This window comes from Neodiprion lecontei, chromosome 7, assembly GCF_021901455.1.
Source record: "Neodiprion lecontei isolate iyNeoLeco1 chromosome 7, iyNeoLeco1.1, whole genome shotgun sequence".
In the NCBI taxonomy this organism is placed as follows: Eukaryota; Metazoa; Arthropoda; class Insecta; order Hymenoptera; family Diprionidae; genus Neodiprion; species Neodiprion lecontei.
The window spans coordinates 8,499,520-8,525,940 of record NC_060266.1 but is presented as its reverse complement, the minus strand read 5'-3'; the positions used below and the strand labels follow the sequence as shown (position 1 = coordinate 8,525,940).

The 26,421-nt window shown below is 39.1% G+C and overlaps 1 protein-coding gene across 1 annotated transcript in view; it reads left to right on the top strand.

Moving 5' to 3' along the window:
* LOC107227614 (dynein axonemal heavy chain 2) overlaps positions 1–26,421 on the top strand; it is a 732,784-nt gene that overhangs the window by 701,551 nt on the left and 4,812 nt on the right. Inside the window, exons 47-48 of the mRNA XM_046746102.1 lie at positions 15,668–16,078; positions 19,076–19,594. Coding sequence (XP_046602058.1) covers positions 15,668–16,078; positions 19,076–19,594 — 930 coding nt within the window. The remainder of the gene's footprint in view (positions 1–15,667; positions 16,079–19,075; positions 19,595–26,421) is intronic.

Genomic DNA, 26,421 nt, shown 5'->3' with positions numbered 1-26,421 from the left:
CGATATTATAATGAGCTTTCACGTTTATTCTTATGTCAAAAATGCAATCCAATAATGATGACTTTTTTGCCGTCTTATGTATCTTTTGAAGTTATGAAACCTCCATCTTCTAATAGGTATCAAACAATTTGTTATATTTTATAAGATTTTTCTAAATTCTTTCAGATTGTAAAATGTGGGTTTTTTTCTAGTTTTTAAATTATACTTCAGATACGCTCGGTCGAAAAATGTTGAAAAACTTGCGATTACGTTTTTCGTTATATACTTTCATACGAAAAATTATAAAACCAATTTGAGTTATCGACTTAGAATCTTGATCGAGATGTCATGGAATGCACCATATATAGTTTGAAATTGATTGCAAAATTTGTACTGAACATAATTTAATATTGCATTGTCTTCCAGTTCTGAGCTATGTTTGAAGTTTCAGGTTTCTAGTTCATCGGAAAATCAGTTTAAAATCGATCGCAAAATTTGTATCGAATATACAACCAAAATACAAACAGACAAAAAAGTGAGTTGATAAAAATGTAGTAGAACAATAGTAAAACCAGGTATATCAGACTGAGAGCCCTCCCCTCGCAAAGTAGATACGTGGTATATGGACAGCCCATTACTGTGTAGAAGATGATTTTGGTTTAAACGAAGTCTTATTAGTCTCACCGGATGTTTCATTCAAAAGAATTAAAATCTGCAATTATCGCTGAAGAATAACTTTATCACATTTACATATGTTTAAGTAAATGTTTCAACCGAAGTTGTCGGCCAATAAAGCCTATGGGTTTGTATGACAAACTCGGATGATTTTAGAAACGGTTCGATAAAAAATCTAAATCTTGCAGGATTTCACAACAAAATGATGAAACCAAAAAACTGCCATGTTCCGTTTAATTCGAACTCGCGGCTTTACCTGAAATGAATCAATTTTGAATGTTTTAGCGGCAAATATATAATTTTTCCTTCATGTTAGTTTTTACAAATAAACGATGATGTTTTTCTCAGTTTGAATGTTTATTGAGAAAAAATGTATAAATAACTTGTCTTTCTGAAACGTTTTTTCAATTTTGTTTTAATTTTTTTTATTCGGCTGCCTAGTCCTATCAGTTTCAGATTTTCACCCGGACATTTTCGAGATCACCACGGAAGTTTGTCGGACAGACCAACAAGACTCTTCCCTTCCTTTTCACGGTGATAACAAATGTCAAGGAAAACCTATTTTTCCAGCTTGTTTATTATACAACAACTTGATTCAGTGAACTCCAACGCACTGTACCTTGCTTATTGTTGAGTGCGTATAGCCATACTGTAACGCACAGTGGGATGGAAACCTAAATCTCTTGCCCAAAGTCGGAAAATAAAATTTCGTTATCGGGGTTTTGAAGTGGTGGGCCGAGTAAAGTAATAGTCTGAGTGACAAATTGCAAACTTGGGACGCCGGCGTGAGCCTGTCACGCGCGGAGCGGTCTCGCACACGACGACTTAACCCTCTAGGTAAGGACTTCCCAACCGGTGTGGCGCGCCCCCCTGGTGGGGCGTAGAGAAATAGCAAGGGGGGCGCAACACGCGTTTGCAATTTCGAAAGAAAATTAATTTAACGGATTTTAACGCGTATATTATAACGTCATAATATCACAGTGATTGATTCCGTCTAGTCCGGGAGTTAACGACAGAAATTTCCGGGTCATTTTTGCAAGCTTCATTTTTTTTGTATGAGTTATGTTTGTAACGTATAATAATAATCTGAACGTCTGCCGGCGCACCCCCGCGACAGGGGGTTACAGGAGGGTTACAATTGCAGCAAAAATCGACATAAAAAATTTATAGCCGCATACGCGAAACTGATTTTACGTACCAGTTGAAACATAAGAAGCTTAGAAATCATCGTCTGCCACCTAAATTCCGCAACAAAATTCGTCTGCCACCCACGCAAGTAAGCGCAAAAAAAATAGTAAAAAAATTTATGCCCGCAAGGATGAAATTGATTGAAATGCTTCTTTTTATATCAGCAAACACAAAAATAATAGTCTGCCACTAATAAGATACCGCGAAGGTCGTCTGCCAAGCGTATGAAGTTGCGTTCGGCATGCAGCGCGCGAGCACCGCGGCCGAGACCGCGGCTACGACGCTGCATCTTTATCGGCCTGAAAGACGATCGTTGTTATAAATTGTTCAACGGCTATCATGAAGTTGTTTTTTTATATTATACATTTGTTTAATATAATTAATTTAATAAATTCTCGTGGATAGTTACGCTAGATCTTTTCCGTGAAAATGGAGGCTTAAATATAGTGATGAAATTCGCAAAAATGTTATCATATTGCTGGGCAATATGACACACATAAGGAACGACGTAAAGTTGTGGATGCATGTTGGCGTTGGCAATTCGCAAAGATTTGTCAATGTCAGAGAAATGTACAATAAATTAGGAGAAAAGTTGTGTAATGCGTTACCAGCTTTCCACGCATTGACGGGCTGCGACTATAACCCATCTTTTTACCGAAAAGGTAAAAATCGCCCATTTACTATGTTAAGGAACTCTGATAGGTACATAGCTGCCTTTGAAAGTATCAGTGATTTAAACACTGGCGACTTATCAGCAGTTTATACAGTTATCGAAGAATTTGTATGCCGTATGTATGGGTTAAAAAAGATAGCTGACGTCAATGAAGCTCGTGTAGCTATTTTTATGAAAAATTATAAAATAAATGAGGGCGACGAAATCTTCCGGACCAACGCAAAAAATGTCGATGGAGCAGTATTACCACCTTGTAAAGCTGAGCTGCAAAAGCAATTGAAACGAACCGCATATATTGCACATCTTTGGAGGCATGCTTATCTCCCGCAACCGACGGAATTTTTACCCACTGATTATGGTTGGCAAGAATCAGAAGCTAAACTTGTTTTCGAATGGTTCGAAGGAGATCAATTGCCGAAATCCATCGATGATATAGCAATCAACTCTGAAGAAAATCAAGGTATTATCGATGATATAGCAATCAACTCTGAAGAAAATCAAGGTATTATACAAAAACATAAAAATTTATATAAAAATAATTATATAGCCATTAATAAATTATTATATTTACAGATAAAGAAACGAATACAGAGCAAGACCAAGGTCAGTCAGATGAAGAAGACGATCCTGAAATCAATGACTCTGATATTGAGGATTCCGATATAATATTGGATGAAACGGATGATTCTATCGACCAATGTGATATGGATGAATGGTTATAAAATTACGGCTGTTAAACAAGATCAGCATCATTATACGTGTACATAATAAATATCGATTCTTGTACATAATAAAATAAAAATCAATAAATAATTATCTCCGAATGTCATTGTAAAACAGTAATATCTAATTTTTATCTTAAAGCATTTTATCAAATCAATATATTTTCAATTTTTAAACTAAAAGGTCTCTACCAGACTTTAAATTAATTCACTGAACAAACATTTGTATACATATAACATAAAAAAAACAACTTCATGATAGCCGTTGAACAATTTATAACAACGATCGTCTTTCAGGCCGATAAAGATGCAGCGTCGTAGCCGCGGTCTCGGCCGCGGTGCTCGCGCGCTGCATGCCGAACGCAACTTCATACGCTTGGCAGACGACCTTCGCGGTATCTTATTAGTGGCAGACTATTATTTTTGTGTTTGCTGATATAAAAAGAAGCATTTCAATCAATTTCATCCTTGCGGGCATAAATTTTTTTACTATTTTTTTTGCGCTTACTTGCGTGGGTGGCAGACGAATTTTGTTGCGGAATTTAGGTGGCAGACGATGATTTCTCAGCTTCTTATATTTCAACTGGTACCTAAAATCAGTTTAGCGTATGCGGCTATAAATTTTTTTTGTCGATTTTTTGCTGCAATTGTAACCCTCCTGTAACCCCCTGTCACGGGGGTGCGCCGGCAGACGTTCAGATTATTATTATACGTTACAAACATAACTCATACAAAAAAAATGAAGCTTGCGAAAATGACCCGGAAATTTCTGTCGTTAACTCCCGGACTAGTCGGTATCAACGTAGCCACGTAGCGTCGCTGCTGGACAAGTTTCGACCAGTAATCGCGGGAGGAGCGGGCGCCGGGCGGCCGGCGGAACTTCTCGCTTCTCGCTTCTCGCTTCGGTCCGCTCCGGCCCGAAGTGATTTGTTAATTGCATACACAAGTTAATAAATATTGAAGTTTTGTTTTTAATACACATCTGTCATTAAAAGGTAAGTTTGTGTAATATTAGTTCATTAGTTAGGTAGCAGACATATTTAATTGAATGTAATGACCAATTTATTTTTATAGACTCAAAATGGCAGCAAAAAAGAGAAAATTTTCTAAAGATTATATTAAATATGGATTCATTTTTATTGAAAAAGACGACATACAATTGCCTCAGTGTGTTATATGTATGAAAGTTTTAAGTAATGATAGCATGAGGCCCAATCGCCTTCAAAGACATTTGACCCAGCAACATCCTACTCTGACAGCCAAGTCGAAAGAGGTTTTTTCTTCTAAAGCTGAAGTACTCAAGCGCATGAAATTGGATAAGTCAAGAAGTTATCACAAAGGAGTGTCACAGCATGTCAAAGCTTCATTTGAAATAGCTTATTTGATTGCGAAGCAAAAGAAACCTCATACTATCGGCGAGGAATTAATCAAACCATGCGTTTTAAAAGCTACACAGATAATATTAGTGTTATTTTTAGGTAAATAAAGTACTCGTATTATAAGGATGGCTCTGTTATAAGTAGATATTATATTGTATTATATATTACAGGTAGAATTACAAAAAGGAAGTGAGTGTGTTCGCTTCTAGTATGTTACGCGTAAGAGCTACATTCATCATAGCCAATCGTGGTCACGCGCTGAGGCGCCAATTTGAATATATTTCTCTGTTAGCGTCGTCTTATTTCTGACACTCCCACTACGACATAATATAGAAATTTGCTTATTTCAATACTTTTGTTACACATAACAAACCTTGGTTCATGTACTTATGCTTATGTCATCTCAGTCCTTTATAGCTTTGATTACTCCTATCGTTTCCTTTATTTTATGAAACTTTGGTTTGGCTAAAGCTTTTGTAAGTATATCAGCTTCTTGATTATCTGTGCTAACGTATTCTACTGTAAAGATCTTTTCTTCTAATTTTTCTCTAATGAAATGGTATTGTACATCGATATGTTTAGTTCTCTTATGAAATTCAGGGTTCTTAATGAGTTTGATTGCGCTCTTATTGTCTACGTACAGAATAGGTGTCTTAGTATAGTTACTGGTTAGTTCTGCGACTAGTTTTGTACTCCGTATAATTTCTTTTACGGCTTGGCATGCCGCCATGTACTCTGATTCTGCTGTCGATAACGCAACCGACCTTTGCTTTCTAGACCCCCAGATTACAGGATTGTCGTTTAATTTCAGTATGTACCCAGTAGTAGATCGTCGAGTTTTCGAGTCACCTGCAAAGTCTGCGTCGCTGTAAGCACATAACTGATTATTCATAATACTAGTTTTAAACTTAATCCCGTGATTTACCGTCCCTTTTATATATTTCAGAATTCGTTTTACACATTGCCAGTGTATCTTCTTAGGATTTTCTGCATATTGGCTGACGATACTCGTAGCGTAGGCTATATCCGGCCTGGTTACCATTGCCAAAAACATCAAGCTGCCCACAGCTTCTCTGTAGGGAGCGTTTATGGGCATCCCATCATCTTCATTTTTGTATATGGACAAGTCTTGGTGTTGATCTATAGGTATCCCAACAGCATTCGCTTCATCCATGTGGAATCTCTTTAAGATTCTGTTCGTGTATTGTTGTTGATGCGCCAGGATTGATCCGTCCGGTAGTCGATCGATTTGTATTCCCAAGAAATAATCCAAGTTTCCTTCTTTGATTTCCAATTCTTCTTTCAGGCAGGTTAGAAATTCGTTTAGAATTGCATCGTCTTTCGCCGCTATTGCCCCATCATCCACGTAGATTGCCAATATTAGCTTAATATCTTTTCTGATAAACACGCATGGATCTGCCTCTGTGACCTTCATCTCGAATTTCCTTAGTATGGAGGTAAATTGTTTGTTCCAGCACCTGGAAGCCTGTTTTAGTCCATACAGACTCCTTTTTTAGCATACATACTTTATTAGTACCATTTTCAAAACCATTTGGTTGTTCCATATAAATCTTTTCTTCTAAATTTCCGTAAAGAAATGCAGTTTTTACGTCAAATTGTCTCAGTTTCAGCTTCTGAGATGTTGCCAATGATAGAATAATTCTTATGGAGTCATACCTTACAACCGGGCTGAATGTCTCTGTGTAGTCCTGCCCTGCTTTCTGATTGCATCCCTTCACAACTAGTCGTGCTTTGTGTCTGTCAAGTTCTCCATTTGGTTTCAGTTTAGTTTTATAGATCCATCGATTCTTCAGGATTGTCGTATTTGGTGGAGGTGTGACTAATGTCCATGTCTTATTCTTGTTATGCGCTTCTATTTCCTCCGCCATAGCCTTTTTCCATTTTTTTGATTCTTTGCTAGCTATCGCTTCCTCATAATCAAAGGGCTCTCCGCAGTTAGCTAGAAACAGAGAATCAATTTCAAATTCGCCATACCTTTTCGGTGGTTGTAGATTCCCTCTGTTTCTCAAACGATATTGTTCAGTCGGTTCTTCTTGGGTTGCATTGTCGGGATCTTCGTAGCTTGAGGAGCCTGAATCGTGTTCAGATTCATCCTCATTCTCTCTCTCATCGTTGTGTTCATCTTCTTCGTCTTCTCTGTTCTCTTCGTTTTCTTCGTCTTCTTTGTTCTCTTCGTTTTCTTCGTCTTCTTTGTTCTCTTCGTTTTCTTCTGGATCTTTCATGTCTGTCAACTCCCACTGTTTTTCTGTTTGTTTGCTCTGTTCATCATTCGTAGGACTCTTTTCATTTTTGAAGATCAAGTGTATGTGAGTTTCTATCTTTCTGGTCTTTGTGAAGTGTACTTTATATCCTTTTGTACATTCATCATAGCCTACAAATGTTCCTGGTTTTGCCTTGGCATCCCATTTTCTCCTCATTTCCTTGGGGATGTTGACGTAGACTTCTGTTCCAAATATTTTGAGAAATTTTATGTCCATTTCTTTGTCGAACCATAGCTCGTAAGGAGTTTTCTCTTCTGTTCTGCTTTTTCCTGTTCTGTTTAGTACAAAGACTGCGGTGTTGACCGCTTCCGCCCATAATGACTTTGGTAAACTTTTTCCTTGTAACATTGTTCTAGCTGCTTCGACTATTGTCCGGTTTTCTCTTTCTACTCTCCCGTTTTGTTGTGGACAGTATGCCACTGACTTTTCATGCTTAATTCCATGTTGGTTGAGCAATTCCGAGACCTGCTTGTTCACATACTCCAATCCATTGTCTGTTCTTAATGTATTCAACTCGCAGCCCGTTTCTTTCTTCATTCTCTCGATGAAATTCTTCAAACAATCCAACACTTCCGTCTTCCTTTTCAGAAAATATATCTTTCTGTAGTTCGAAAAATCATCTTTGAACAGAAGGAAATACTTTGATCCTCCCAGTGAGTCTTCTTCCATCGGTCCGCATAGATCTGAGTGAACCAGGTCTCCAATTTTCTTTGAAACGCTTTTACTTTCTTTCAGCGGTTGTCTATGTGATTTTCCCAGTGCACATTGGTCGCAAAATGGGTTTACTTTGTCCTTTATTTCTATTCCTTGTTTTTTTAGCACTTGTCTGACATGTTGATAGTTTTGATGAGCCAGTCTTTCGTGGCATACTTGTATTTCGCTTTTTGTATTTCCTGCGACGTTGACTTCCTGACTCAAAAGATTTAATTTAGGTTCTATTACTTTGAAATCCATTTTATAAAGTTTTTCGATTCGTGAGCTAAGCGCTATTATTTCTTCGTTTCTCATCAGTGTGCATTTATTTCCATCTGATCTCATTGTGAGACCCTTGGATAATGCAGCGCTCATTGAGAATAGATTAAATTGTAATTTAGGTACATATAATACATTCGATAAGTACCTGCGCTTCCAGCTCTTTCCGTTGTACGCCTGTACGTCGATGTTGCCTTTTCCTTGTGCTTTTATTATTTCTCCATTTCCTGTCTTGATGCCAACTGGTTCCTTCAGCTCTTCGTAATCAGTCATCCACTCTTTTCTTCCGGTCATGTGGTTGCTCGCCCCCGAGTCAAATATCCAAGCGTCGCTTTCCACACTCTCCGACGGCAAGGATAATAGTTCTAGCCCGACTAAAGCATCGCCTCTTGGTGGATTTTTCTTCTTACCTCTCAGCCATGCAGGCCTTTCTTCCTCCGGCTTGTTGTACCAGCAATCTTGTTTCCAGTGGCCCGTTTTCTTGCATTTGTGGCACACCCCTGGTTTCTTGGATGTCTCTTTCTTTTCATCATCTCGCTTTTGTTTCTGAAGATTATAGGTTTTAGCAGCAAGAGCACTATTTTGCTCGTCATGTAGCTTAGATCTCATTTCTTCTATCACTAATCTTGATGCTAACTTCTCAATTGTTCTTTCTATTTCTGCAGTTGACTCCCATGCAGCTACAAAGTGATCGTATTGGTGCGGTAACGTCATTATTATTTTTGTTATTACCATACTATCTGATACTTTTTCTCCTACTGACTGTAATTTATGGCGTAAGTCCATTATTTTAGCTATGTGAGTCGGTATATCATCTCCTGGCTCTTTGTTAAGACTGAACCATTTTTGTTGCATTAGATGTATGCTTGTTTGTGTTTTATTCTCATATATCTGATGCAGCTTATCCCACATCTCTTTTGACGAGGTGCAGTTTATTAAGTGTAACATGGTTTGCTCACCTGTATTCAGAACAATTATTTTTTGCCCTTTACCATCAAGTTTAGTCCAATTCCTAAGCTCCTTCACGTACTGTGCCTTGATTTCTGGCGGCGCTCCTTCTGCTGGAGTTCCTGGTTTTTCCGCTGTTCCGTTGACGACTTCCCATCCTTCATTACTCATAAGCATTACTTTGATCTGGAATTTCCACAGGTTCCAATCTTCTGCCTTTTCAAGCTTATTTATTTTGGTTTGATCTTGATCCATTTTATCTTGGTCTTTTCTTCGCACTTCGCACGCGGCTGGCTAACCTCAAAAATGTCTCGTTGCGTTTTTCGACTTTTGCTTTGTATTTAGCACTTTTCTACTTTTAACCTTTTATCGCGAGCGTATCCTGGGCCCATAACCTGTTATTTTTAGGTAAATAAAGTACTCGTATTATAAGGATGGCTCTGTTATAAGTAGATATTATATTGTATTATATATTACAGGTAGAATTACAAAAAGGAAGTGAGTGTGTTCGCTTCTAGTATGTTACGCGTAAGAGCTACATTCATCATAGCCAATCGTGGTCACGCGCTGAGGCGCCAATTTGAATATATTTCTCTGTTAGCGTCGTCTTATTTCTGACAATTAGGAGAAGAATCAGAGCAAAAAATGAAATCGATTTCTCTGTCGAACAACACAGTGAAGCGTAGAATCGATGATATTGCAGCAGATATAAAGTCACAAATAATTAACAAACTAAAATTGTCACCATTTTTTGCCATTAGTTGCGATGAATCCACAGACATAACTAATTGTGCACAGTTAATCATTTATGTTCGGTACATCAGCGGAGATATAATTGAAGAAGAGATTTTGTACTCTCAATCTTTGACAGCAGGCACTAAATCTGAAGACATATTTAATTCAATATCTGACTTCATTAAAAAAAATGATTTGGATTGGAATAAACTCATTGGACTTTGCACAGATGGGGCTCCTGCAATGATAGGTGTCCGATCGGGTCTAGCTCAAAAACTCAAGGAAAAGAATCCCACAAAAACATTGCCACAGAATTTACGCCAGATTTTAGACTCGGCCATACAAATCGTAAACTACATCAAGAGCAGTGCTTTGAACAGTCAATTATTTACTTTACTTTGTGAGGATCTCGATTCTGATCACAGAGTTCTTCTTTTTCACACAGAAGTACGCTTGTTGTCCAAGGGCAACATGCTAGCTCGCCTTTACGAATTGAAAGAAGAGGTCATCCTATTTCTTGAGTTCAAGGAAAAAAATATTTTTTTGCAAATGTTCAAAAATGAACAATTTCAATGTAAGTTGGCCTATTTGGCTGATATATTTAACACCTTAAATCAGCTAAACTTGAAGCTTCAGGGCCAAAACGGTACTTTAATAAGTAACTATGATCATATTCAAGGTTTCATATCAAAACTTCAACTTTGGGATCAAAAGATGTCTGCTGAAAATTTATTATGTTTTTCTCGGCTATACGAAGCAATTAAAAATAAAAAACTGGACGAAGATTTGAAAATTGAAATAATTACTCACTTGCAGACCTTGGTGAGCGAATTCCAACATTACTATCGAGACGTAAATTCAGAATCACCAATATGGCACATGACCAGAAACCCATTTGTTGTCGATGTTTTACAATTACCAGAAGAAGTACAGGAAGAATTTCTAGAAATGAAAGCTGATTCGACCATGAAAGATGACTTCCATCTCTTGACATTGGAGAAGTTTTGGATAAAACGATTCCTTATTAATCCAAAAGTTGCTTCTCTTGCTTTGCGAATACTTCTTCCGTTTTCTTCAACATATATGTGTGAGACAGGTTTTTCAGCTTTGGTTTTAATTAAAACTAAGCAGTGAAATCGTCTTGCCGTCGACAGCGATCTGACAATAACTTTGGCAAAAACTGTACCTAGAATCGACAAGCTAGTACAGAACGTGCAAGCTCAAGTATCTCACTAGTAATAATATTAACATTCATTTGAAAATACATAAAAGTTGTAATTGATAAATAAATCATATTAAAATAAAGTGCGTTTGTTTTATTGCCACGAAAAATATTATGGGGGGGGGGGGGGGGCATGAAAACGTTATTTATATTACGGGGGGGCTTGACACAAAAAAGGTTGGGAAACCCTGCTCTAGGTAACCGTAGAGGTTTATTCTTATTTTTTTGGTGGGTTGGGAGGTGATCGTCCTCTACAGGACGATCCTTGTGAAATGAATTGGAGGATTTCAATATTATTGTACTAGAATGTTTTGATGGAAAGCTAAATGTTTAAGGAAAAAGATAGCAAAAGAAATGGGAGACGGGGAAGCTTACAATGTTTATGCTTAACCTAATGTTTACTCTCTCTCTCTCTCGCACTTACTCTTCGGTGGTTCAGCTTCGAATTCGCAGAACGGCTCACACTTTCACACTCACATTCAGTTAGGACTACACAACTTGATTAAGTTCGTGGCACAGCTTTAAGCACTTATTACTAACTTCAAAAGACTGACGCCGCGACGCGAGAAACCTTCCCGACCGCGTATAGAATTAGAGTATCACACTCTAATCGTCGGTGACGGAAAGGTGACTTATAAACTCTACACACGGTAGCTTTGAAGGAGCCGGGTTCCGTTGCTGTCGTTATTAGGCTGTTGCTAACGGGACTGACTTCGCTTGCTCGTCCGACACCCCTTGGAGCGTCGGGCAGCGAGCGAGGTTTTTGCTGAATTTATAATTTTGGAACAAAGGCTCGCCTCGCGACGGTCATCCTCGAAGCGCGTGATCTCGCGCTCGCCTCATCCCGGTGTTGATTACACCCGGGATCTGGCGGGCGCGGAGACGCTGACGTTGCTGACGGTCAACTACGCCGTTGCGCTTTGGTCGTGCCACGAACTGTTTTATAAATGAATAATTATGAATTTACTAATGAATTTAAAGCTATGCTTCCTCGTCTCTAAAGCGATATTAATAATTATTGACATGGTTATGATGATATATTCAGGTGTGAATACGAGGCGTTCGTGACAAGCCCAATCACTTTATTGTTAGTCAGACGAGGCGTAGTAGGAGTCAAAACTATGTGCAGTGAGAAGATGTTGCCAGGCACGAAGCCCGTATCGGCCGACGGTCGGACCTCAGAGACCACTTACCAGTTTTCCGTCACTTCCCCCATGCACTCACTAACTTACGTTTTGCATAAAAAAAAGGGGGGGGGGGGGGGAGATGGCCACCAAGAGACTCCCGGCAGAGAGAACTCCTTAGGCACTTTTACATTGCATTTATTTTATATGCACGCAGCACGGAGTGGGAGTCATGTAACGATTTTGTGTTTTGAATATTTATTACACTTTAGTGTGACAACTCATCGATTTACTATCTTTACCGAGGCACGCAGCATAGAGCGGGAGTACGGCGGAGGGAGAACTTACGTGACGATTTGGTCTTGCGGTTGCAGAGACTAGTAGAGAGATTGCCAATGAAGGTGCTCAAGGGGGTCTCCACTGGCCGAGGTAGTGGGGGTAGTCCGCGTGCACATTGGCTTGGCCGATACGTCAGATTCTGGAAGTCTCTTCGACAGCTGCGTGCACGTCAGCTACCTGGGTAATGCAGAGTGACTGCAGAGCTGACTGAGCGGCGGCGTGCACGTGCCTCGAGCGTATCTATCGGGTGAATCTTTTTGTTTGGAAACCGCGCCTTCCGCGTTTGTTAGAGAAATCAAATGCGAGAGTTCACGTTTATTTACAGACGCGATTGGATTTTTCTGATGATAAATGAGTCTGTAACTGAACATTTAATTGTGATAAGCATATATTTATATCACGGTCTCCTCAATTGGGCCTCTTGCGGAAAAGTATGCTCGTCAATAGGTGCATGACTGCGTCACAGACTATTCTTTCATTCCAGCACGTATACGCATCAACAATTTTTTCGAATAATATTATATCTATTGAACTGAATCTACGTAAAAAGTAATTAAATGGCTGTTAAGCCTTCAGTAGATGAAGATGCACTGGACCGCCAAAATTATCGTAAATAGTCCGTAGCAGCGGGCGTTGCGCTCGTGGCTGGTAATCTAACGATTCTCGGATCGAGACCACATCCTTTTTTTTTATTTCTTCTTTCAAGACTGATGGATTGACGCATTTTTTGAAATAGAAGAATCTGTTTACGAATTTGAAACGCGTAATAGGAATCTTTGACCGAATATTGAACACCACAAATGTCAGAATTGAAGTATGAAATTAAATATGTTGAGAAAATGAGTCCAAGCGTAATATGCTCTCCTCGCACGTAGAAAAGTAATTTTTCAAGCCAATCCCGTCTTTATAAATGAAGCGAAATGAGAGAAAGTATTTTGGTTTTTTTTCTTGTTGGCAGATCTATTTTAATTTCTCGAGAACTGCTGGCACTAAACTGAACACTACAAAGCCTCTTGACTGGCTGCCAATATCAGAAAAGAAGAGGGGTCCATACATTGTTGCTACTGAAATAATTTTTTCGTTCCGATCTCGCATCTCTCAAAATTTTTAAGAAATGCTCGTCAAGACTGATATAAAATAGGCGCATTTATTTTCAATAAGGAAAAGTTTGAAAGGATGTGGTCTCGATCCGAGAATCGTTAGATTATCAGCCACGAGCGCAACGCCCGCTGCTACGGACTATATACAATAATTATGGCGGTCCAGTGCATCTTTATCTACTAAAGGCTCAAGAGCCAATCAATTATTTTTTACGTAGATTCAGTTCGATTAGATATAATATTATTCGAAAAAATTGTTGATGCGTATACGTGCCAGAAAGAAAGAATAGTCTCTGACGCAGTCATGCACCTACTGACGAGTATACTTTTCCGCAACAAGCCCAATTGAGGAGACCGTGATATAAATATATGCTTATCACAATTAAATGTTCAGTTACAGACTCATTCATCATCAGCAAAATACAATCGAGTCTGTGAATAAACGTGAACTCTCGCATTTGTTGATTTCTCCAACAAACGCGGAAGGTGCGGTTTTCAAACAGAAAGGTTCACCCGATAAATACGCTCGAGGCACGTGCACGCCGCCGCTTAGTCAGCTCTGCAGTCACTCTGCATTACCCAGGTAGCTGATGTGCACGCAGCTGCAGCAGCAATCTTTCAAAATCTGACGTATCGGCCAAGCCAATGTGCACGCGAACTATCTCCACCACATCCAAATCCCCCCGTAACTTGGTTCACCCGCAGGGCGGCGAGCATTGGCAATCTATCTACTAGTCTCTGGCGGTTTTTTGGCACAGTTTTGCGTAGCGGCTCATCCATTCACTCTCCACCTTTGGACAGCGAATCTGTGCGCTCTGAATTTTGACTGTTTTGCCGTTTTAATTAAAAATGAGTCCAATGGAGCGATGGGAAATAAGGAAAAAGAGACAACTAATATAATAAGGCACTGTTTTATGGATAGACTTTTTTTCACCTTTTTTATTAATTGATTATGCAATATACGCAGGTGATGGGTATATCCATCCCCGTTCTCTGTTTCTGTTGTTTTAATGTAAAGCCACCCTTCGTATTATGGATAAGATAAAATTAAAATTTTCCAAGATGTAATAAACATTGTCCTGAGGATGACTCTAATCCGAGAGTCGAAACGTTGACATCAAATATTTGTTGTTAATACTAGACCTATATATCCAAGATCCTTCCACAACATTCAAACCACGATGTCAAGATCACTTTCACATTCACTCTCCATACCGAGGTGCGCCATAATTGCAGGCAACCCAAAATACACATACACTCTGAGCACAGCTCCGAGTTTCCGATGTTTCGATTGAAGCCGCTAGCACACGGCTGACGTTACCCTGGTCAAACTTGGAGCTGTTCAGAGAGGTTCCTGTCTCGCGCATTCATGTAATGTCCCGGTATGCAGCGAGGCTTGCACATGCAAAAAAGGAAGAGGCATGTTTACATACAGTACAGTACAAATACAGGAAAGACACTAATGAACATTACTGTACATTGTGTATCACTCAGGTTAATTGGCACAAGCTGTGCTATACACAATGAAAACTAACGCCACCTGTTAGTCAGGTTATATCGGCAATGAAATGCACTACAGGTGAAAAGAAAAAGAAAAAGAAAAGAAAATTCACCCGCATCTGGACTCAAACCGAGGTCTTCACATACGCATGACTAGGCTCATCTTCGCCACGCGACATGAGTGCTCATTTAAGTTCAAACATTCAACGTATCCGAACCCATTCGGCTTTTAAATTAGATTTTGTTGTAGTAGCCGCTCAATGCGGCTTACCGCTTCAATCTGTTAAGATCCAAGTCATGACTTCGACGTACCATGAGCTTAAAAAAAATCGGTGAAGACATATAATGATATTCCGTTGTAAGGTGACAACAGCGGCAGGGGTAATATCTTTGTTAAACATTTAAGGAGAGGGTCTTCGTCTTGGCCAGAGCATCCATAAACTTTTATGTTAAGAATCTGCGCCCTGTCCATGTATACCTGCTTAGAGCAGTGTCGTGTGAGTCAGACAAAAAGTCACTTGTGAACTTATTCACCGAGGAAACATATTCAGTGTAGAAGTATTCGAACAACAAAATGTATACAAATCTGGCAATATCCCGTATTTGCATTTGTCTGGAATGATGAAATCATATTGTACAGAACCGTATAAATTTCTTGAAATAGGTTTCTCTGCGGTATTATACTGCCCAGTATCTATTTTATAGCTATTTGTAACCCTTTACACGCATCCTTTGTCAACGAAATTAGTCTTGACATAATTTTATTCACTAACAAAATATCTTACATGTATTCAATGACAATGTTCAGAACTTATTTTGTATGTTCCAGGTGTCAGAAAATCTACTGCAAGTGTATTTAGATGAGTATCCTGAAACACCGTGGGATGCTTTAAAGTATCTCATAGCTGGCGTCAATTATGGTGGCCACGTAACAGACGATTGGGACCGTCGTTTATTGATGACATACGTTCAGCAATATTTTTCAGTTGATTTATTGAACACACCATTTTATCGCCTTTCTTCACTATCAACCTATTATGTTCCTCGGGATGGATCACTGGAGTCATATAGAGATTTCATAGCCGTACTACCAAATACCGATAAGCCGGAGGCTTTCGGGCAGCATCCTAATGCTGATATCACTTCTCTCATAAATGAGACAAAAAACATGTTTGATACTCTGATGAGCTTGCAAGTTCAAGCAGTTTCGGAGGTGGGTAGTACCAACAAGGAAGACAAGGTACGTGCACCAATTTCAAAATTTTGTTCAAAGTGATTGAACGTGTTTACAGCGTTAACCCTTCGAGTACATACTTATATTTTCGAACATCGAGTACACACTGGGTAGTTACCACCCGTGGTCAGTTTTGCACAGTTGTATTTTTGAAATTATTAATTACATAATAACCAAAAAATTCTTGGCTGAGCTTAAATGTTTCAAAAATGTATTTGCATACTTTTTGAGCAAAAAAATTCGTGAATTTAACGTAAAGAAAAGACGGTGTTGTTATTTTGATAAATCGTGAATCGTTTAAGTACTATATTTAAAGGAAAAATATAGGTCATTGAACTTCTACTCAAAAAAGGTTCTTATTTCGTATGATGAAGAAAATGCATTCCAGTATGTAAAAAGAAACGCGCATTTACGGGAGCATCATTTTAATGATACAAAAAGTGACAAAAATTGTGATGAATTGCCACGTGTTCGACTACCACACCGGGCAGTCGATCGAACAATGGCAACTGCCGGTTACACGGACGCACTCTGCCACCTATAGCACGCATATACACCGTTCAGTGCACATGGACGGTCAAGACCTGACGCGGAACTAATCCTTTCTTCATTGAGACATCGTCTGCAGCACTGGGAATTTATTTTAAATAGGAGCGTCTTGGAGGACTTGTCAGCAAGCCCGGGCATACCACCGGATTGATTTATTACGTATAGCATAAATTCGATACCTAGCGAAAGCGACAGGTAACCTCTTTAATTATTAGCTAGAGCAGACGCATAGCGAAGTACTCACCTGACTCACATATTGTTATAACGTCGGAGGTTTCATCCGGAAACTAAGACCAAAGTTAGAGGGATTTGTGTGACTCAGAAAATTTATAAGCAGAGTAGCTTCTTTTGAGGATATAGATTTATACAATATTTTGGTCACATGCAAGCGGTTTTATTACCAGTAGAAGTCAAGTTGTAAAGTTTAATTGTCGAATGAGCTAGAAAAATTTAAGTGTAACTTAATATCTATCAGGAGCGTAACCAGAGAATTATTAATTGAATTATTATTTAATTTGGTTTTATTATTTTGTTATTGCATGAGCGTACGGTGCATTCAGTGCCAAAACTTCCCATCTTCGGATTCAAGTAGTTGAGTAAACAGATAATAATATTGAAAAAAATTAATTTATTAATTTCATTGCATAAGACCTTGCTTTCTCAATCTGCTAACAGCTTTTTTAAAATCAGTGTACACGAACAGGGTTATAGAGAACAGCAACAGAGTAAAATCCTGTGTCTGTTGGGCAACTATGAGGTATAATTCTGCTTCTGCCAGTTAGATAGATTAAAATCAAGCAGACAAAAAAGCTACATGAAGTAACATCCATTATCGGTGGAGGAATACGGAAAAGAAGTAAAAATCAGAGTCCGTAAAATTGTGCTAGGAGCAGAAGCTGAAAATGAGTGTGCCTAAATCTGTCACGATCACAGGGCAGTGGAAATCTGAGTCTGTGGTAAAACAGCAATGGCAATCCTTGGAGCACGCGTCTGCGATACTGTAGCAACGGTAAAATGGTGCGTCTGAATCCGTTGTGATCACAGGGACGGTGTAAAAACCCGGGTCTATGGGAAGGCAGGGACGACAATCCATCAAACCTACGTCTGTCAAGTCCGCTGTAATGGAATAAAATCTCGCGTCAGCCAAATGGATATATAGTTAAGCGGTTGTTAATGTATAGTTAAGCACATTTTTTAATAACTTTGTTACTTCTGAATGGAGTTGGACGAAAAATTGTACACTACCATTTTGGGGGTTACTGAAACTTAATTCAAAAGCTGGTTGAAAAACTCGGTATGAAGGATTTAAAATGGCGGTTTCAAATGCCGCTGGTTACAACTAGGCCTCACCACCTTTGTACCAAAAAGTCAACAAGTGGAATAAGTCTTTTGAATCCTGTTACTCAGGGGTTTTTGGGATTGCTGATGATGAATCCCTTATCAGAAAAGAAGTATTGCAAAGTGGAGGATCCAAAATGGCGAAGGCAAGTCTTGAAATTTTTACAGGCACACCAAATTTCGAACTTGAATATAACAAGAAGAAATTTATAATAAAACTAAAGATGAACTCCGACTCAGCCTTATTTTCACCCTCAGACGGAGCAGATTCAAGGAATAACTTTTGCATTGGACTTAAGACCCCAAAAACCCCTATAAGTACACCAAATTTCGGAGATGAAGACAACACCAAAATTCATACTTAAACTGAAAATTTACCCCGACCAACCCCTGTTTTCACTTTCAGGGGATGGCAGATTCAACGAATAACTCTTGCAATCGAATCGGAGACCCCAAACTTCGAATTTGAATATAACCACAAAATTTATAATAAAACTGAAAATTTACCCTTTGTCACCCCTATTTTCACCCTCAGAGGGTGGAACATTCGTGAAATAAGTTCTGAACTGAAATCAAGGATTAAAAAAATCCCCGGGTGTCAATTTTGGTCTAATTTGTTCAATTGCATTTGGCTACCAGTTTTGCCACAAAAACTGTAAAAACTCGTACCAGTCAACCAGTTGAATTACAGGAATCTGTAATTAGTAAAAGATTTATTATGCTCCTTACTTTTTTTAGCATGGAGCTCTTTTTCTTACTTATTTCAAAGTATATTTAATATACAAAACAAATGTCTTCGAACTTGAATACTATCTATTGTGATAATCAATCAGTTTCATCGCAATCAGTACATGAGTAAATCTTGTGATCATTACCCATAGCCACATGAGCCACCTAAATGTGAAGAAAAATCACATGGTTCATACACACTGGATGTCTACTACCCTGGCTCATTTTCTGATGACTGCCAACGGAAGACCAACGCTACAAAAGATGTACAGCGTTAAATCCGAGACATGGGTGGTTACCCATTGTGTACTCGGAGGGTCAATATAAGTTTTCATGCAAATTTTGACGGAATTATAAATTTCAAGTGGCAATATTTTTCAATTTCAGGTGATGCAACTAGCATTGGATATTTTTACAAAGATACCAAATTGTATTGACTACGAAACAACAGATAAATTGATAGGGCCTATAAAAACTCCACTGGACGTTGTACTGCTACAAGAAATTAGTAGATACAACGCACTGCTAGTTCAAACGCGGCTAAGCTTGAGCGACTTACAACGTGCGATAAAGGGATTAGTTCTCATGTCCACTGAATTGGAAGAAATATTCATCTGCATATATGAAGGACGCGTTCCAACACCCTGGCTTGCAACATATCCTTCGTTAAAACAGCTTGGTTCCTGGACAAGAGATCTCAGATATCGCGTGGAACATTTTTCAAAATGGGCAGAAGCGACTCATCCACCAATACTGTTTTGGCTGGCAGCATATACTTTTCCAACTGGATTTCTCACAGCAGTCTTACAAACGTCAGCAAGACTGTGGAATGTTTCAATCGACTCTTTATCCTGGGATTTCACTGTTTTCTCCGTCGAAGATAGTACACTCGTTGAGCCACCCACGGTAAAGTACCAGCTTATGTTACCTGAATATTTTGAAGGAACTTCTTATGGTGCGCCTATGCATAGACAGTTTCTGAGTGTAGTGTAAGTCGATGAGATCGACACACAAAATTGACACACCGTATTTCCTTGGAAGTAAGCGTAACGAGCAACAAGGCCGAAAGCGAACAACGGGGCGGGGTAGGTGCGCACAGCGCGCAGTAGCGAGTGCCGAACATCGAGAGGCGTAGGAACCGAATTTCGCTTTCAGTATAAAATTGTGTAAAATAAATATTGAATTTCATAAGACCAATTTCTTTATGATTTCATGAAATAATTATCATTCATAAATGTATTCCACTTGAACAAAGATTCCGCTTAAAATGAATTTCATATAAAATCGCCTAAGAAGTTCCTTTTACCGGGCGCCTGGTGACGGCCAGAGCTGTGTTTTTTTTCAACTTCTGATTAGTTTGAAAGGGATTTCCAGCTCTAGAACCTGAGAAAACTTCTCTTAAGTAAGAAGTTTATAGCATTGGGAGTTTTTTTTTTTAATCGTTTATTTTGAATCGCGCGTCTCTTTTGAGTATTAGCGACTTTGTTCTGAATACATTTTACATTACATATTTGTTATTTCTTTCTGTTGGCTTGTATCCTCTAACATTGACGTGGTAAATTTCATATAGTTCATAGGTATGCTATATGTATATTTGTTCTACATTTCGTTGTATAAGTTTAATTCTTTAAGGTATTTAATGATGTTTTCACAGACTTCAGGTGATTGTAGCATTTCCTTGACGGTGTACCTCAAATTCATCTCCATTCTCATGCTATTTCTTGCCTGACAATCTTTGAGTACATGCATCACTGTGTTGGTTACCCCACAATGTTGGCAGCGTGGGGGGTCTTCTTTGGCGAAAAGGTACTCGTGCGTCAATTTTGTGTGACCCAATCTTAACCGTTGAATCACTACTTGGTCTCTCCTTTTTTTAAACGAAAACGCTGGGTTCTACTTGTAAGCATCTGATTTTATTTCTAGGCTCCATTGATTTGCTACGCGTTTCCATTGTTGATCCTAGCTTGTTAATATTTTATCTTTCCAGACTATTTGAATGGCTCTAAAGCTTATTGGATATTCTATGTCGTTGTTGTTCCGCTGGTCTATAGCACCATTCTGTCCAGTAACCGCCTCTTTGTATCTTTTCGCACATTTGGTCGGAACTTGGCAAAATACAATTTCGTACCGTGACTGAATCAGCTGTTCAGTAGTCTCTATTAGTCTCAATATAAAATCGTTTTGCTTATATTTTGCCACGATTTTTGCATGTATGTCTGCGATGTTGTCGGCTAAAATAACGAATTTTCTTTTGTCGCTTTTTTCCATCCATTTCAGGGCTTCTAATATAGATAATGCTTCGGCCTCATTTTTGTTGGGCAAGTTTGACATTTTTGTGATTCTAGGTAATCCATTAGGCGTCATCATGCCGCTATATAAGTAATTTTTGGGATCTTTGTCACTGAACACAAATATGATTTCGTGAGTTGGATATTTTGCTTTAAGGGTGGCTGCAACTACTTGTTCCATCCTTTCTATAGGTACCGAATCTTTTACTTTATTTAACACTTTATTCAGGTTTATATCGAAATCTTGCCAAGGTGGTTTTTGACACAGCTTTCTGGATATCAGACTGGGGATGGGAATTTCTGTATTTGCTATGTCTGCTTTTATTAATTGAACACTCGATCGATCTCTATGCTCATTATTTTTTATGAGTAACTCGTAAATTGGGTTGGGCGGGTAGGCGAGCACCGCTGCAGCATATTGCACTCTGAGTTGCTTTCTTCTTATTTCTAGTGGCACGATGTTGGCTTCAGCTAGTAGACTTGGTATAGGGGTGGATCTCCAGGCCCCAAGGCTCAGTCTTGCTCCAGTGTTGTTGACAGGGTCCAATTCCTTTAGTAATGTTTTTTTTGCTGTGCCGTATATAATTGCGCCATAATCTATTTTGCTGCGAACTACTGCCATGTATGTTCTTCTAAGTACTTGCATGTCCGCTCCCCAACCCTTGACAGCTATCATTTTCAGTATATTAATGCGTTGGGCACAATCTGCCTTTAGTTTTCTAATGTGATGTTTCCAGCTCAATCGTTTGTCAAATATCAGCCCTAGTATTGTTATTTTGTCTAGAACTTGTAAGTTATTATTTTCCAAAGTTATAGCCGGTTTCCGTTTGGAGTCTGATTTTTCAAACAGAATCAACTGTGATTTTTCTGGAGAGAACATAATGCCGTTTTCACTCGCCATGGTCACAAGTTTATTTATCATTTTTTGCAAAATTTTCCTTGTAGTTTCCAGATTTTTACCTGCTAACCCCATCGTTAGATCGTCCGCATACATTGCCCAAGTTTTTGACTATTCGGTCACGCCAAAGCATCTCAAAACATTTCTGAATGTCTAGACTAGCCATCAGCAAATGCAGTTTGTTTTCCATAGCATTTTTTATGGAATTTTCTATTAGTACAAGGCTATCGATGGTTGACCTCTTATTCCTAAAGCCACTTTGAAATGGTGACAGTGACCCTTCTGTTTCAAGTTTCCAGTTTAATCTCTTTTGGATAATTTTTTCGATTATCTGGCACATATAGCACGTCAGTGAAATTAGCCTATAGCTTCCTATGTGCAGTTTCTTTTTGCCAATTTTAGGAACGGGTACGATGATTGACTCTTGCCATTTTTTCGGGAACACTCGCTTTTGCCAAATTTTGTTAAAAAATATTAGAATGTGCTCAAGTACTTTTCTTGGTAAGTTTTTGATGAATATGTTGAGCACGCTATCTGGCCCGGGGCTTGAGGCATATTGATAACCTGTTGTATATTTTCTTCGTCTTCCAAGTCTACAGCCTGAGCTTCTTCTCTCTGCTTTATCATTATTAAATCTCTGGTGTAATTATTGTCGCTGGAATTTTGAGCATATTGTTGTGCAAATTCATTGGCGATATCAAGATCATTCTCTAATATTTCATTATTCTCTTTCATAAGGTATGGAAAAGTACTACTTTTGGTTTTTCCACCTATACGTCGGATTTTGTCCCAGACTTCTTTTGTCGATGATTGTGAGTTAATCCCTTCTACGAATTCTAGCCACCCTTTTCTTTGGCAATTCAATATAATTCTTTTCGAAGTTGCTCTGGCTTTGTTGTATTCTCTTTTTGCCTTTTCAGTTTTATTCCTCTTGTATATATTTTTTGCATGCTTTGTGTTCTTCAGGGCTTCGTCGCATTCTTTCTTCCACCAGCTGAGCTTGGCTTTGTTGCTCTTATCTGTAGTTTTCTGTATTGTTGATTCCGCTGATTTCATAATTATGTTGGGTATTATTTCCAGGTGCTCGTCTATATTGAGTAGGTCGTAGTTTCCCATAGTCTTCTACTTGATTATTTCTATTTCTACTTGTTTTTTGAATTCACTCCAGTTTGCATCTTTTAGTTTCCATCTAGGCGAAGGAGCGGGTTGTATGGTGTTATGCGCAAGAAAGTTCAATTCGATTAGATAATGGTCGCTACAGTCTAGCTTATCCTCGACTTCCCAGTCCAGGTCATCAGTTAAATTTCTCGTGCAAAGGGATAGGTCAATAGCGCTCGAGCTTGCTTTGGCTACGTTAAAACGAGTGCTTCTTCCATCATTGAGGACTACTAAATTATTATCTTCAATCAATTCACCTATGATTCTACCTCGCACGTCATTTACCTCTGCTCCCCACATGTCATGGTGAGCGTTAAAATCGCCCAGAACTATACATGGGCTTGGAATTTGATCTAGTAAGCTCTGGAGGTCACCCTTCACAATATCTGTTTTGTTATTTATATACATATTAGCAATGTGTATCTTCTTCGAGCGTATGATGATCTGTGTAACTACAACTTCGTAGTTTGAATTTACGGCAATTTCTTTCGCAGGTATCCCAGAAGCAATGTACGTGGCTACTCCTCCACTAGCTTTGGATACATTCTGACTATTTTTGAAGAAGCATTCATAGCCTTCGAGGCCAATGTGATTTTGATCTTTGAAGTGGATTTCCTGGAGGCACATTACGTTTGGTTTTTTTTCTGAAATTATTTTCTTAATAAAGGGTGTCTTTCTGACTACCCCATTAATATTCCATTGATTGATTGTTTGATGCATTTTCGGTTATTTCTTTAATTGTGTTGATAATTCTCGTAAACCTATTTTTCATCGGAGCATCAACTTCAAAATATAGGTTCTTCAGAAATTCCGTAATTTTGTTGGGTTCATCACCGTATTTGTTTATTATCATTTTGGCGTTAGTCTTCTTACCTCCTTGCATACTCGCTAGGAAATTTATCAGCTGGTCAAAGTTCATGATGTTATGATCTGCGTTGATTTTGTCTTTCAAAGGCTCGAGTGATTCTTCGAGTGAGTTCTTATTTTGACTGGCTGGGGGTATTGTTTTCAATTTCTTGGCGTGCTGTTTTGCTTCAAATGTCTGAGTTTGTGATTCTTCGCTTTCGGCATTCGTAGCTGGATCGATGTTTATGTCCTCATTCATGTTGTCTTCGTTGTTTGTGTTTGCATTGTTTGTGATTACGTCTAATATCTTTGGTTGTTCGGATTTATCGCTCGATGAAGCGATCTCTGAGTGTCCTATTTTAATTAGTCCCTTGAGTGATGGGTATTGTCTGTCTCTTTCTTGGGCGTTGTTTCTTTCGGCTATTTCGTTTGCGTGTTCAAATGCTGTACGAGTGTCTATGAGGTTTGGGCAATTTTTAGCTAGGTGGCCTTGTTCTTGACATTGGTAACACATTAAACCGTCATTGGCAACAAAGATTAAACAGGATTCGTCATCGTAATTAAATTTCGTGATTGGCGGGAGTTTATTGTAATCATCTGGATGTATGTACACGGATCGTCTAGAACCTGTGATATGAGCATATTTTGTGTTTTTGGTATTGGCTCTAAATGCTGTTGTCACGTGCGGAGCGGTCTCGCACGCGACGGCTTCAACCCTCTAGATCTCACAGAGGTTTATATTTAATTTTTAGGTGGGTTGGTAGGTGAACGTCCTCTACAGGGCGTTCCCTGGGAAAAGGTTTGGAAGATTTCAATTGAACGTGCCAATATTTTGAAGGAAGCAAAGTAAAAAATGTTTAATGAATCAAAAACTAAAAGCAGAAAAGGTTCTAAACAAGGAAGCTTACAATATTTTCTTACACTACTCACGTTCTCTCTCTCTCTATCTCGCTTGCTGCTTCGGCCTCGAAGGTGCCGAAGTATACACACCTTCACACACTCACTTACAGGCTACACTGCTCTATAGAGTTCGTGGCTTATACGATTGCGCTTATTACTAGCTTCAAAGACTGACGCCGCGACGCGAGATGCTCTGGAATACCGCTTGTAGAATTAGAGGTGTTCTCGCTCTAATCGTCGGTGATTCTAAGTCTGAAACTCTTCACACAGCAGCTCTGAAGGAGCCTGGGTTCCGTTGATGTCGTTCTTAGCTGTCTCTAACGGGACTGTCTTCGCTCGCTCGTCCGACACCCCTTGGAACGTCGGGCGGCGAGCGAGTTTTTCGCTGACGTTTGCAATTTCGAACAAAGGCTCGCCTCGCAACGGTCATCCTCAAAGCGCGTGATTTCGCGCTCGCCTCATCCCGGTGTTGATTACACCCGGGATCCGGCGGGCGCGAAGACGCTGACGTTGCTGGCTGTCCAACTACGCCGTTGCGCTTGGCTACTCCACGAACTGATTATAATAAAATATTTTGTATAGACTAACTAAAACTATGCTTCCTTGTTTCTAGAGATAATAATAATATATAAAATAATAATTGATATGATCGGTAATATAATCTTGGGTAAATATGCGGCGCTCGTGACACTGTTACACTTGACTTTCTTCTTATATTCAAACTACCGATATAATCCTGTAGAGCCCAAGATCGGATGACCGGTGTGATACATTGGAAAAAATTACTCGTTTGTTAGGTATTACCAATGGTTTGACCTCAATTTCAAAGTTCTGTATCTTTAATGTAGGATGTTCACTAACGAATTTGTCGGTTAGTTCCCTGGTGGCTAGGTAAATTTTGATCACGTTGAAACTTTTGTATCCTGACACTACTAGATCTGGTTCAACTAGAGCTGTCACGGCATCAAAATAGTGTTCTAACACAAGACCTTTTTTAAATTCACACGCGAAACCTTGGTTCTTTTTTGGTAGTGGGTTGTTCTGTATTACTCGCGCATATCCTGGACATTCTGCTTTAACACTGTACTCGGCTATTTTAGTTTTCTGTTGTGGTGTATTTTCTGCTGTTGGTTGGGCATTATCACTATTAATTAATGGTTGTTTATTCAGCCCGGGTTCAGGGGGGAGACCAGCCTGAGCACCGTTCATTGTGCCACTTCACTATCGCTCCTTTACACTCTATTCGCGTATTGTATTCACACGTCAACAATAAGACAAGGCTACCTGTGTCGCGCATAGGTTACGAAGACGCGTCTGCTCGCGATGAGCTCCCGAGCATCACTGGAATTGGAAGTAATGACATTGTGAAATAAGATACTGTCACCGCGAATGGCATATATGTATGGAATGCCTGAAATCTGTATCTGTGATATATGTCTCATCAGTTCTCACTCCTGTTACATTATATATTTCTCCGTTCGTATGCGCCGTTTCTTACTTCGGCATGTTCACATTGTTTCACCTACTCTTCGTGACTGTTTTGAAACAGCTATACTGACAGTATCACTCAGCACGCGAAATAAAGTGAACGTCTCAAAGTACATCCCTCTCTTCATTTCGATTTCCAAGTTATCTCAAACTCT